The sequence below is a fragment of the Oryctolagus cuniculus genome, chromosome 20 (genome assembly GCF_051225735.1).
Source record: "Oryctolagus cuniculus isolate XC-2025 breed Fujian yellow rabbit chromosome 20, ASM5122573v1, whole genome shotgun sequence".
NCBI classification, from domain to species: Eukaryota; Metazoa; Chordata; class Mammalia; order Lagomorpha; family Leporidae; genus Oryctolagus; species Oryctolagus cuniculus.
In genome coordinates, this window is record NC_142886.1 from 25,452,263 (window position 1) to 25,465,244 (window position 12,982).

At 54.9% G+C, this 12,982-nt stretch overlaps 1 protein-coding gene across 2 annotated transcripts; it reads right to left on the reverse strand.

Annotated features, from left to right (window-relative positions):
* Window positions 1–1,956: 1,956 nt before the first annotated feature.
* On the reverse strand, window positions 1,957–10,846 carry PROX2 (prospero homeobox 2). Of its 2 annotated transcripts, XM_070065277.2 has the most exons (4): window positions 9,474–10,846; window positions 5,563–5,668; window positions 4,544–4,738; window positions 1,957–3,225 (listed from the first exon to the last, which is right to left on the reverse strand). In XM_070065277.2, the coding sequence occupies exons 1-4, from the start codon at window positions 10,715–10,717 to the stop codon at window positions 3,040–3,042; spliced, it is 1,731 nt and encodes a 576-aa protein (XP_069921378.2). In that variant the 5' UTR covers window positions 10,718–10,846; the 3' UTR covers window positions 1,957–3,039. The 2 variants fall into 2 exon arrangements, 1 of the variants encoding a protein (XP_069921378.2); XR_011384927.2 differs by lacking the exons at window positions 4,544–4,738; window positions 5,563–5,668; window positions 9,474–10,846 and adding an exon at window positions 3,573–3,704 and having other exon boundaries at window positions 3,087–3,225.
* Window positions 10,847–12,982: the final 2,136 nt, after the last annotated feature.

The following is a 12,982-nucleotide window of genomic DNA, read 5'->3' on the forward strand; positions in this document are numbered from 1 at the left end:
CAGCGGGCTGAAATCCGGCCAGGAATCTGCTGGGATGACAACTATTGTATTTGCCTTGTTGCTGCAGACTTAGCTTTCCTGAAAGCACCAAGGCCTGCAGCAGCGTCTGAAGCCCCCGCGGGAGCTGTGACTTCGTGGCGGCAGGGGTCCTGGACCTTTGCCCACTCATCACACAATTCCATGATTTTCTTCTGATTTTCTCAGTACTGAAGAAATGGCCTCACGTGACGTGAAATCTGTGCAAATGCTTAACGGAGTCTGCGTGAAAACATTAAAGGTTTTTTTTTTTTTTTTAATATTTTCTGTTTGGGATCTTGAACATTTTGAATAACACTAACAAAAAATATGCACACACACTGGGATGGTGTGTACATCACCAGACTATGTTTGATCTGCTTTACAGAGCAAAGGATCAAAACTGTGAAGAAATGGACCAGAATCAGTGATCATGAAAATTTAGAATATGCATTTCATCCAGGAAGCTAGTTGTCAAAACCTTAGCTAATTGTTTAAGGATTTTTAAAAGGAATATTTCCCAAAGACACATATAAAAAGTATGTTACAGAAGTGCTATTTGAAATGACTTTCTGAGGATCCTAGGTTTTCGTCACTGAAAACGAAGACAGTATTTTTAAAAGAGGACCTCCATTCTGGGGCTGGCATGGAGGAGCTGCCTTTGGGCTCCCTGTGTTTGCGTCTGGTTTGGAGTTGTGTGTACTGTGTGAAACCACGTTCAAATCAGAGGTTGCTGATGAACCTTCTGCCTGAAACGCCAGTTCACCAGCTGCTTTCAATCCATCACTGGGTACTGACTCCTCAGGAGAGCTGTCACCAGAAACCACAGTCCACGGCCTGCTGTCTACCACTAGAAGACCAGACAGCTATGCGGTGTTCGGCCAGACTCTGGACACATCTGACTCGGGAGAGAACAGCCCCCGCCTGTATCTTCATGGAAAGAACGAGCAGACCTTGGCTGTGTTGTGAGGCTAACGGAACATAATGACTGGCTCAGCTTACACTCGCAGCGTGTTCCCAGGAGGGAAAGAGATACCCTTGGTGGAAACAGAAAAATACAATAAAATAGAATTCCTCTGTTGGCAGAACATATATATTTATGCATTCTTCTCTGATTAGCTCAGTGGTTAGAGAGCACTTCCCGGAAAGACTGCAGTACACAAATGTTTTCAATTTGTCCCTGGGACAAGGTTCGCTGCCCTAGAGGTGGCTTGGCTCAGTCTTTCAAACACACACTAATGAATTTCAGGTTTCGGACAGGCAAGAGAGTTGTTCGTTATCAGAACTCAGAGCTGTTTCTCGCAGATGTCTTCTGTTCCTGCAGAGGGTGGGTTCTAACACTGCCTCCAAACACAGCAGATAGCCACGCCCAGTGCCTGCTGCGTGGGAAGCCCGGGTTTTGGCAGAGTCCTTTGTTTTCATAAAGGGAACTTCAGGAGAAAACAGGGCAAAGATCGTCCAAGTGCAAGTGGAAGTACGGAGGGACACTGCGAGGGGACCTGTCAGTCACCTGTGCAGGTGGGTCTGAGCTGCTGCGTTCGTTTTGCTTTCCCTCTCAACTGTTCGAAGCAGGAGAAAACCCGAAGGAAGTCATCCCTCATAGCCCTGTGCTGATCTGCCTAGCTCAGGAACGTATTCTCACCTGCTCTCCAGCTCACACCTGACCCGAGAGGTGGTGGACGCGGACCAGCCGAGTTCGGAAACCTGTTCTGCTCAGATGGGAGAGACGCCCGGTGAGGAAGACTACAAAGCCCGGCCACGTGTTACCCATCTGCCCTGCACACCTTTGGCAGAGCTGGCAGACTGGATCCTGACCAGCTTAGAAGACAGGCACAGGGGCTGAGCTTTGCAGGCGTCATGGCCGTGTGCTCAGAGGGACTCACGATTTGTGTTGCGCCAGTAGAGGAAAAAAACCAACTGACTGCATGAATTCCTTCATCTGCAGAGGTCAGCTATGGGCTGTGATTTCTTTATGGAGTGAGAATTCCCAAATTCTGCGTATGACACATTTGCCGGGACTGTACCCAGCTGTGTGAGCCTCTTCTCTGGGCCTGGGTTTCCTCCTTCCTAATTTAAGCAGGGGGGCCAGACGATCCGTCTCCTGAGGTTCTGTGTCTTGCACACATAGGAAGTTGGACATCAGTTGCACTGGTCGACTGGGGACTATTCGGGTTGTCCGGCTGATGGACTTTTCCAGCAGATGAACGTGGAAGAACAGCAACACTCGAGTCCGGCAGGAAGTGCTTGTCGGGTTAGCGGAGATGATCAGTGAAATGCAAGGGTGACGCGGCGCTGCCAAACGCCAGGCAGAGGCCGACAGATGACTGTGCCCCGCCAGCGCTGGGGCTCCCAGGGGTGGTGGCCCGAGATCCCAAGTGACAGTCTGGGGAGGTCCAGTAGGCGGTCCGGCTCCAAAGACCTTGATGGCTACCCGCTCCTGCTGGTCCCTAACAACCTAACCACCCTAGCCTCATGGCCTCTGGCGAGTTACCCCCCAAGTCTCAGTGTATGGTCTTTTTTTTTTTTTTTTTTTTTTTGAAAAGAGGGCAATATCTACCTTTCAGGGTGGAAAGCTAAAAGATAATTTATGCTAAAGCGGCTGGCAAATAGAGGGAGCTTGATCAATAAAGAACTAAAATCAAAACAGCAATTTGTGGAAAAACCCCAATACGGGAAGCTTCTCTGAAAGCCAAGGTGTGGGGGCGCTGAAGCGCAGAGCACTGTGGGATGGATGCCTCCTAGTGCCTACAGCCTCGCCCTACAGATGCAGAGATGCAGGGAGACAGTGAGGTGGAGTTGGGATTCAAGGCTCCTGGTTGCACACTTGTGTTTCCTTTACAGTGTTCTGCCAACACACCGCCACATTAGTTAACAGACGTTAAGGTTAAATCTGATGACTCTGGAAATAAATGATCAAAATGGTAATGGTAGCTACTGGGAGGAGGGTGCAGGTCCTTATGCCCTTTTTATATGGTTACAGCTAAACAGCCATTTAAGACAGACCGGTCTTCATGTTGTGGGACCTTAACTCCGAAACAGCTCCTGGGGGTAGCTGGAAGATTTGAATATCTCTGGGAGGTCACTGTCCAGTTTCGAAATAATTTTATAAATGGGTTTCTTCCAGGAAGGATCTGAGTCTCTCCCTGCGGAGACAGCCCTGAAGAACTCCTGTAACGTCAGGCTGGAGATTTCCAAGAAACAATCTGGGACCTGCATCCCCAAAGAGACCCCCAAGAAAGAAAAAGACGTGAGGCTGGGACGCGCTGGCACTGCAGAGACACCCGCCCCCCGCCCCGGCTGATGCCGTGTGGGCCCTGGGCGGTGGCTGAGGGCACCCCTGCTCCCCTGGCTGATGCCGTGTGGGCCCTGGGCGGTGGCTGAGGGCACCCCTGCTCCCCTGGCTGATGCCGTGTGGGCCCTGGGCGGTGGCTGAGGGCACCCCTGCTCCCCTGGCTGATGCCGTGTGGGCCCTGGGCAGTGGCTGAGGGCACCCCTGCCCCCCTGGCCTGTGATTGCTGCAGCCCCAGGAAGCCCCTGCCCCTTCATCAAACACAAACCTTTGAGCGAGGCTCCACGGAGACAGGTGTGTTAAGAACACGCCCTTGTAGGAGGAGCTGATTCCACTAATGGCGTGGCTTTTTAAGAAGTAAGAGACTCTGACTGAAATTAGCTCTGTGGTCACATCTGGTCATCTTTTCCGTTAGCACCCATCACGGGCAGGAGCACCCCAAGCTTACGACCGGCGTGCCCTGTGGGGCGGGGACCCAAAGGCTTGCATTCCAGAACTCTCACCCAGACTGGCACCCACAGGTCCTCCGGACCCAGCGTGCCACATGGCCGTCCCCAAGTGGAAGATGTGGCAGACCCCCCCCCCCCCGCCCCGTCCACATTGGCCTCAGGAAGGAAGCCTGGTCCCTCTCCCCGCAGGCAGGCCTGGGCTCCCAGACGCCCTCTCGCTGAGCGTCCAGCCCGTGGGCGGTAACCTGCTCTCTGGGATCACAGCAGAGAAGCCAGCCTGACAGCTGCTCACGCCAGGGACACCTGGGTCCAAGGTGCCACGTGTGCCTTCACAGAGATTCCCGGGGACTGGGAGGCTTGAGCACTGCTTAGTCATGATTCCCAGAGGGACTTGAGGTGACTTGCCATGGAAGGTCCCCAAATAAAACTGTTCAGCTGAGAAAATGGATCAGAGCCAAATGAGCGACGGAAATAATTGTTCAGAAAACCTAGGCCAAGACGAGGGAATGACTGGAGCCCAGCATTTGGTGCTCAGCCTCCTGGAACTAAGGCAACGGGTTCTATAACTTGGTCGTTACAACGTATCGCGTTTAAGATGGCAGGACACCTGGTCGACCTCTGCCTAAGCTTCAGAAGGAAGATTGGCTGACCATTCAGAGAGCCGCCTGGGACAAGGTAGGAGGTCTGAGCTCTGTGGAGGAGAGAGAGGTTGCCCCTCGGCTACCCTGGTGCTCAGAAAGGCCGAGGATTTCCTCACTGGACCTCAGGGGACCCCAGCACCTGCTCTTACCTCAAAATCATTCCCCTTGTTGTAGTGCATACTGAGAGCTCGAAACAGTTCCGAATCACGGAGAACCACCAGCGTTTTGGGATTTGTGACGCCATCCGCAATTGCTTGCCGGGCAGCTTTTTCCATCTGGATGTAATAAAACTCACGGAAGTTGCTGAACCACTTGATCATCTGGGAGGTGACGCAGCGGCTGAACTGCAGACAAGGGGTCCCGTCAAGTCAGACACTGGGCAGGAGGCCCTCGCAACGAAGGCTTTTCACCCATGCAAAGTGCGACTTTGGGGAGGTCCAGGGTCAAGGCCGATGGGTGCCAGCTTTTGCTGCACTCAGGAAAATTGTATGGCAGCCCAGGAGCTGCCTGCCTGGGAGAAGGACCAGGAGAGGTCGGAGAGCAGCTCACCGGCTGCTCGGAGTTGCAGAATGAATTGAAATTGCAATCAGAGTTTGTTGCAGGCGGCAACCAAACAACTGATTATGGGGGACAGAACTGAAGCTGAATGAGATAGACTCAAAGTATCAGCAGCCCCTAACTCCCGGGGTGGGAGAGGCCCTTATACACTTCCTGGGAACAGGGGAGGTTTGCTTCCAACGGAGTTGTTTTCCTTACTGTCACACTTGGTCTGTATACTTTGTCTCAGCTGGGAAGCACAGCAATTTGAATGTGAATTTGGCAGTATCTGGCTCGATGTATTCTTTATTCTTCATAACGTCCCCCGCAGAGACAGAACGCTTGGCCCAAGATGCCACTTACTGGTGTTTTTCTCTGCCCTGTCCTCCCTTCTCGTGTGTTTCTGGACTTATCTAGAGCTCAACACTTTGAAAATCCAGACAACCAACCTTCCTAGCCAAAGAGTCTCAGCCCAGATTTGGAAGTTATGCTAATTCCATCACCACCAAGGCAATCTTGAAGTGCACACACCGTGACCATGACTGTGACCCTGACCATGACCTAACACTGGGCAGTGCACACTGCCCCCGGGGAGTTTCGCTGAGGCTGAGACCCCACTGAATGACTTTACCTGAACATCAGGGAAACAGGCCTTCAGTAGGTTGGAGCTGGGGTACCGCGTGAAGAAAAACATCAGCTTGGCCTTCTTCAAGTGACCGGGCGTTAGGCCCTCCTGGGTTTATCTCTGTGTCAAGGAAAATCAACACCGTAAAGCACCAGGTCGTCAGACAGTTTCATCCGAACTGATTATTGAAATGGTGAATTGTCCTGTTCCTGTTGTTTCTATTTTCTTTTTTTTGGTTGAATGATGTATTTGCTCCATTTTTTTCTGTCCCTGGAAACACTGATCAGAGAAACTGGATACCATATGTGCACGGTGAAATTGCAGGGTTTTAAAAGCATCGTGATGTGTGGAACTTGGTACGTGCTCTCCGAATGGGCTGGGACGACATGGTGCCTCTATTCCAGGTGTCCCCAGGTCGGGATTGGCTGTCCTCCTCCACTTCGATGTCCTTGTCTGGAATGAGGAGGAGCCAGCAAGGCAGTCCCCACTACCTTAGCAGTGGCTAAGCCAGCGAGCGCCTCACGGGACGGAGCCCAGCTCACACTGTGCTCCTGCTCGTAGGCTGGGGTGGCCGGGCTGCACCTGCCCCCATTGGCCCGGCAGAGCTTTCCCTCAAGTCTCAACCCAGAGCTGCCTCCTCCATGAATCCTTTCCTCGCCGAATGAGCTGAGACCCCTCCTGACCCTGGGCCAGCAGGGCTCTGTGTACAACCCTTTATGGCAGCAGTGACCTTGTGGGAACTCGGACTGCATGTGTGTCTCCCCAGACTCTGAGCTCCCAGAAGGCAAGGACCTTCTCTTCATCTTTGTGTTCCCTGTGCCTAGCCCAGTGCTAGGAACATAGTAGGTGCTCAATAAATGTTTGGTGGATAAAGGAGTGGGTGAGTGAATGGTTGATATTAACCCATGCACATATATTGGAAGTTATATTCCAAACCAAACCTCACCCTGGGAGCAGATTCTTTCTCATTTAGCAAGAGCAGGGGCGCTGTGGTGTGGACAGGACCCAGCTGGGTGACAGGCATCGCACAGAGCTACCTTGGATCTCAGGTCTAAGAGCCACAGCTTTAGGGCAGTTATGGCTTCCCAGAAGGGGCCAGTGTTTTGGTGTAGCTTTGTTAAGCTGCTGTTGCAATGCTGGCATCCCATGTGGTTCAAGTCCCAGCTGCTCCACTTCAGATCCAGCTGTCTGCTAATGTGCCTTGGGAAGCAGTAGAGGATAGTCCAAGTGCTTGGGCCCCTGATATGCATGTGGGAGACCCGGATGTGGTTGGGGCTCCTGGTTTCAGCCTGGACCAGATCTGGCTGCTGAGGCCATTTGGGGTGTGAACCAGCAGATAGATCTGTGTGTGTGTGTGTCTGTCTGTCTTTCAAATCAATAAATACATCTTAAAAAGAAACAAAAAGACTTCTCAATAGGATAAATAAGTTTAGCCAAAAGAAACCAAACACTGTGATTACAGCTGGCACAGGCACCCAAGCTACTACACAGAAGACCCTTGTCGCTGCCCATTTGCCATCCTTATAATTGCTGCAGGTCCATATATGCCATTGGAAGAACCCCGCAGTTGGGAGCCAAAGGCTTGGTTTCAGATGCTGATTTTGCCACCTGTTAGCTGTGTGACCTAGGGCAAGCCACTGACCCCCTCTGGGCCATCTCACTTCTCGAAGGTGGAGTGCAGTCATCAAAGCTCGTGCTTGGCCATCAGACCCTGGGTTTGAATCCTTTCTCCCCACTTGACTATCTTGCAACTCTGGACAACTTAGCTTCCTTCTCTGTCTCTGCCACTCTGGTACCTGAACCTGGAAGGGATACTTGATTGTGAGATAACACAAGCCCAGCACTCATCTGAGACGCTGGGGCAACTGGAGTTCAGATCTTGGAATGTGCTGTGCTATAAAGGGGAGAGGTATGTGCACCATAGGCACATTAACACCCACAGCAGAGGCACTGTGTACGAGAACAGCAAAATGCAAGACTACTTCTGCTTTGCCAGGGGGTCTATAAGTAGCGTCCATCAGTGTATGCCAGGTTTTGCCACTGGGAAAGTTTGAATCTTAGAGGGAAAACAAAGCATAGGGCCTCTCAGAATCTTTTGGATTCCAGAACTGTGGCTGAATGGAGGTGGCCCCGCAGCCATGAGCAGCTGGCACCAGTGCCTGCCACGAGGTGCCGGTGAACACTCCCCACTGGAGGTCTTCACACATGCCTCCCTGTGTCACGGGGCGGGGGCTCTGTGAGTGACAGTATTTTACACTTCAAAGCCACTTGCCATTAGGTGGCTGTCATGGCCCCCAGGAATCCATCTCAATACAGGCAGCAGGACTGCTCGGGTACCTGATGCACCCTGAAGCTAGCCAGGCACTCCCCCCTGGCAGCAGGCCTGCTTGTGTTTCTTAGGCTGCGCTCTGAAGCCGCTTGGAGCTCTCTCAATCCAGTCCTCTCTTCACAGGGCAGGGCCAGGCACACACAGTCTCCTGGAGGCGGGTTCTTTGACCATTGCCTGGATTTAGTGCTGAGTCTTAACTAGCGGTCTCTGACGACAGACCCCGAGAGGTAGCCTTTCTCATGCACAAGGGCTGGCCAGCTAGCATCAGGCTGTCCTGGCCCGTGTGGTGCCCTTGACATTGAGGTCATAGAAGCTCACTGCCTTCCAGATGATCCTGAGCTCTGGGATGCTTCCAACGCCCATGACCAGCAGGGGGCGCTCATGACACCTAGGACACAAGGAAGGGCCCAGGAGTGGGAGTGAGCTGGCGGGACCCCACCCTGCGGCTGGGCCAGTCAAAGGACACCCTGGTTCCCACCTGGATATACGACTCCCCAGACATAGTAGTTTCTGGAGACGGCCCAAGACTGCCCAGGAAGCAGCAGCGAAGGCAAAGCTCACTTAAAAAACAATATCCAAAATGTGGCCTCTGGGGGCGGGTGCTGTGGCACAGGGGGTTAATCTGCGACTTGTGACACTGGCATCCCATGTCAGAGTGCCACTTCCAATCCAGCCCCTTGCTAATGTGTCCCCCTCTTGCTGTCACTCTACCTTTGAAATAAATAAATCTTTTGTAAAAATTTTAAAATGTCCTTAGAAACATTAGTTCTTCAAGATGCTCGCTGGAGGAGAGTTCATTGTCAAGTGAGTGGTGGGCTGCAGATACTGTGCCCTTAGCTTTGCGTCAGACTGCAGCGTGCTAAGGCAATGAGAAGTCCCCGTAAGGAAACCACCCTGGTGTCTACACAAGCTACTTCTCCTCACTCAACGACTCTCACCCCGGAAGCCAAGCCGCTGGTGCGGAAGGCGGGGTCGGCCTAAGGGATGCAAAGTGGAAGCAGTCAGATCCGGACCCCCGTGGGCCGCCCTGGGCCTCTTAGGCTTCTCTAAGTATGCGTCGGGGAAGTGGGGGCGCCTCTCTCTCCACGGGCACAGCCCCCAGGCCCAGCCCACTCAGCTGCAGCTTGGAAGCTGCCCCTTAACTTCAAGGTTTCTGGTCCCTTCCAGCTGCCTGGCCGGGTCTAGTCTGGGACGAAAACTCCCTTCCCGTGTGCCCTGGAGGTCGCTCCCCCTGAGTTATGGAGGCAGGGCGGGGAAGCCATGCCGCAAATGACGTCACTGCTTTGTGCACTGGCAGCCGGCACACCAGCCAGCCCAGCCACCGCGTTCCAGAAGCGCCTTCGAGATGATGGACAAAACGCTTTCAAGGAACGGGCCGGTAGTGGTGGGGAGTGAGGAGTCACAGAAGAGAAATGCCGACAGGCACAGTGGCCGCTTCCCCAGGACACAGTGAGCGGTGCGCCCCTGGGAACAGCGGGCCCAGAAGTGGCTGCGGCCGCGCCCCACGCGACGCCCGCATTCCTTCCCCAACCCCGCTGCCTCCGCAGCCGCTGATGCTCCTGCAGCGCCTCGCAGGCTAGGAAAGGATACGTGGCGGGAGGAGAGCGCGAGCACGTCCCGGACAGCCTGCGGGCTGCGCTGCTCCGTCTTCACCGAGGGAACAAGGCCGAAGCTCGCCAGGCCGGGGCAGGTGAAAGGCAGGGGACGCTGCCGCTGCTGGCTCAGAACCGACGGCCCCGGCTCGGCGGCTCCCCAGGGCTGCACGGCGGACTCCGAGGAGGGGTGGCTTAGGCAGGGCGAGTCCTGGGCAGCACTGTTGCTCCAGAGGCCGCTGGGCCCGGGGCCCAGGAGCTGGGTACGCATCTGCTCTCCCTGGCTGTAGGCAGGCCCAGGCGGGGCACCCTGATGGGGCTTGAGGAGGCTTCTCGCCGAGACGGGGTGCAGAGGAGAATCTAGAGGCTTGGCCAGAGGCAAATTTCCCAAGGGGACCCCAGCTGGAGGCTGGGCCCTCCTGGGCAAGAGGGCCAGAGCAAGTGGGTCATGATGAGCACCTCGCCCAGGAGGTGTGGGCTCCCTCCCTGCCTCCGGTACTAGCGCCTGGAAGCTTCTGCCCAGCGGGGCTGGGGGGCGCGGTGGATCCATCAGGAGCTTTTGCAGTACAGAGTCCACAGCCTGGGACACTGCCCTGGTCAGCTCCTTCCTTAGACTCCCCAGCAAAGCCTGTGCCCCAGGAGGAGGGGGGCGGGGCTCCTCAGGCTGGCCTTGGACCCCGGCCACTCTGGCTGCCCGCACCCCAGACGGGTTCTTGCTGGAGCTGTGGCGGCGGTTGCTGTCCAGCCTCCGGGGACCGGACCTACAGCCATCTCTCTGCTCCCCGCCCAGAGGGCCTGTCCCCTTCTCAGAGCCTCCAGGGCGCTGGGCGCTGGGCCTGGGCCCCACAGCCTGCTGGATGTGCCCGTGCAGGTGTCGCAGCTGTCGCTTCAGCAGCTGAAGCTGTTCTCTCACCCGGGGGCCCCCCTTCCAGGTGCCCTGGTCCCAGGCAGGGCCTGGCCTCGGGCGGCCTTGGTGCACGGGGAGGCTCTGCTTCCTCTTCCGCTCCCGGGTTGTCTCTGGGCAGCCCGGGCCGCCCCTGGCTCCGGTGTGGTCTGGCAGCAGAGGGTGGGGCGAGAGACACCTGTCGTGGACGGTGGCCTCCACTCTGGCCCTCTTCGCCTGGATGTGCTCACCCCAAAACCAGTCGGGGTCAGCCAGGCTGGGGCTGGGGACCTGGCTCCAGAGAAAGGGAGGGTCTTTCCCCAGCTCTGGGGATGATGGGCTTCGCTCACCTTCCATAGGGGGCTCTGCCCGTGGGAGCAGGTCCGACGGAGAAGAAAGCCGGGTGAGCAGGCCCGGGAAGGAATTCAAGGGCTTCAGGACCCCTCCTCCTGCCCTCCTGGGCTGGGCGCCCGTCTGTCCTTACAGGAAGGAGCACGAGCAGCCTTGGTAGGGGCAGGACTCGGGCCCTGGAGGCCGTGGCTCGCAGACCTCCTGGGCAGACACCTGAAATAAGAGACAGGAAGAAAACGGATGTGCGCCTCTGAGCAGCGCCTTTCAAACTCAATGTACAAGTGCCCGGCCTGGCCATCTTGTGACAGGTGCCGACTCCAGGGGCAGGTGTCGTGGCACCGCAGGTGAGGCCACCTCTGGGGATGGCGCATCCCGTATCAGAGTGCCTGGTTCGAGTCCTGGCTGCTCCACTTCCCACCCAGCTTCCTGCTAACGCATCCTGGGAAGCAGCTGTTGATGGCTCCACTGCTTAAGCCCCTGCACCCACGTGGGAGGCCCAGATGGAGTTCCTGGCTCCTGGTTCCTGTTGCGGGCATTTGGGGAGAGGACCAACAAATGAAAGACACATTCTCTCCCTCCCTCTCTCTCTCTCTCTCTCTCTCTCTGCCTTTCAAGTAGTTGGAAACAAATAAACAACAACAAAAACGTCTGTGAAGAGACTTCTTGCCGGCGTCATGGCTCAATAGGCTAATCCTCTGCCTTGCGGCACCGGCACACCGGGTTGTAGTCCCGGTCGGGGCGCCGGATTCTGTCCTGGTTGCCCCTCTTCCAGTCCAGCTCTCTGCTGTGGCCTAGGAGTGCAGTGGAGGATGGCCCAAGTACTTGGGCCCTGCACCCCATGGGAGACCAGGAGAAGCACCTGGCTCCTGGCTTTGGATCAGCACGATGCGCCAGCAGCTGCGGCGGCCATTGGATGGGTGAACCAACAGCAAAAGGAAGACCTTTCTCTCTTTCTCTCTCTCTCTCACTGTCCACTCTGCCTGTCAAAAAAAAAAAAAAAAAAAAAAAAAAAAAAAAGACTTCTTTTGGCCGGCGCCGCGGCTCACTAGGCTAATCCTCCACCTACGGCACTGGCACCCCGGGTTCTATTCCTGGTTGGGGCGCCGGTTTTGTCCCGGTTGCCCCTCTTCCAGGCCAACTCTCTGCTGTGGCCCGGGAAGGCAGTGGAGGATGGCCCAGGTGCTTGGGCCCCTGGCTCCTGGCTTCGGATCGGCACAATCATTTGGGGGGTGAACCAACGGCAAAAAAGAAGACCTTTCTCTCTGTCTCTCTCTCTCACAGTCTAACTCTGCCTGTCAAAAAAAAAAAAAAAAGAGAGAGAGACAGAGAGATACTTCTCTGTCCCCAATTCATCCTCTCTCAGAGGAAGTGGACAGATTGTCCCACTATTTCCATGGTCTTTGGTTCTCTTGCACAAATGCTGGCAGCAGACAACTGCTTCTCTTCTCCCCACCATCATCCAAAGTGGCCTTGGTATTCTCCCGGCTCAGCCGCGGCCAGCAGGTTCTGGGCCCACCCCAGGCTACTGCAGACTTGGAGCGGCAGTGACTGGCAGAAGCACCCAGCACAGGCTCCCCGTGTCACCCCAAGGGCCGGGGTGCAGGATGGGAGGTGGGAGCAGCTGCAGCGCCATCACCACTGGAAACTGCCTAGGCTGTTGGGTCCAAATCCCGAGAAGGGTCGCATTGCGCATAAGTGAGAACAAATGACTGCCAAGTTAACATAATTGCAAGAATTTATCACCACTGCCTGCAGTGTCAACAATTCGCATGGCTCACCACCTGAGAAGGAACCATTTCTCAATTTCCTGTTTTAATTTGACAAGGCATATATATTATTTATACTATGAAAAACTTTTTTAAAAACTGATCTTACCCTCTGATAAACTTGCCTGGATCATTAAGCATATATCCCCTACTTTATAGCTAAGAATGATCATTAAACTGGCAGGACTGATTTTTTAAAAATAATTTTAATTATTTCAAAGAGAGGGGGAAAAAAGAGAGAGAAACTCCCATCTACTGATCCATGCCCCAAATGCCTGCAACACCCGGGTATGGGCCAGGCTGAAGCCCAGAGCCAGGAATTCAATCCTGGTCTCCCAGGTAGGTGGCAGAGACCCAAGTACCTGGCCCATCACCTGCTGCCTCCCACAGGGAGCTGGAGTCAGGAACAGAGCCAAAGCCAGCTGCTGACATGGGACGCAGGCAGGCATCCCAAATGTGTCCCGACTGCTAAACCAACACCTGCCCCAACACTGATGTTTTAACC

Coding starts and splice junctions, on each gene's coding strand:
- PROX2 (XM_070065277.2), bottom strand. CDS start 10,717: ATGGAAGGTGAGCGAAGCCCATCATCCCCAGAGCTGGGGAAAGACCCT. Junction 5,669..9,473: donor GCGCTCTCCTCCCGCCACGT/ATCCTTTCCTAG, acceptor ACAGAGATAAAC/CCAGGAGGGCCTAACGCCCG. Junction 3,226..4,543: donor ACAAGGGGAATGATTTTGAG/GTAAGAGCAGGT, acceptor TTGGGGATGCAG/GTCCCAGATTGTTTCTTGGA.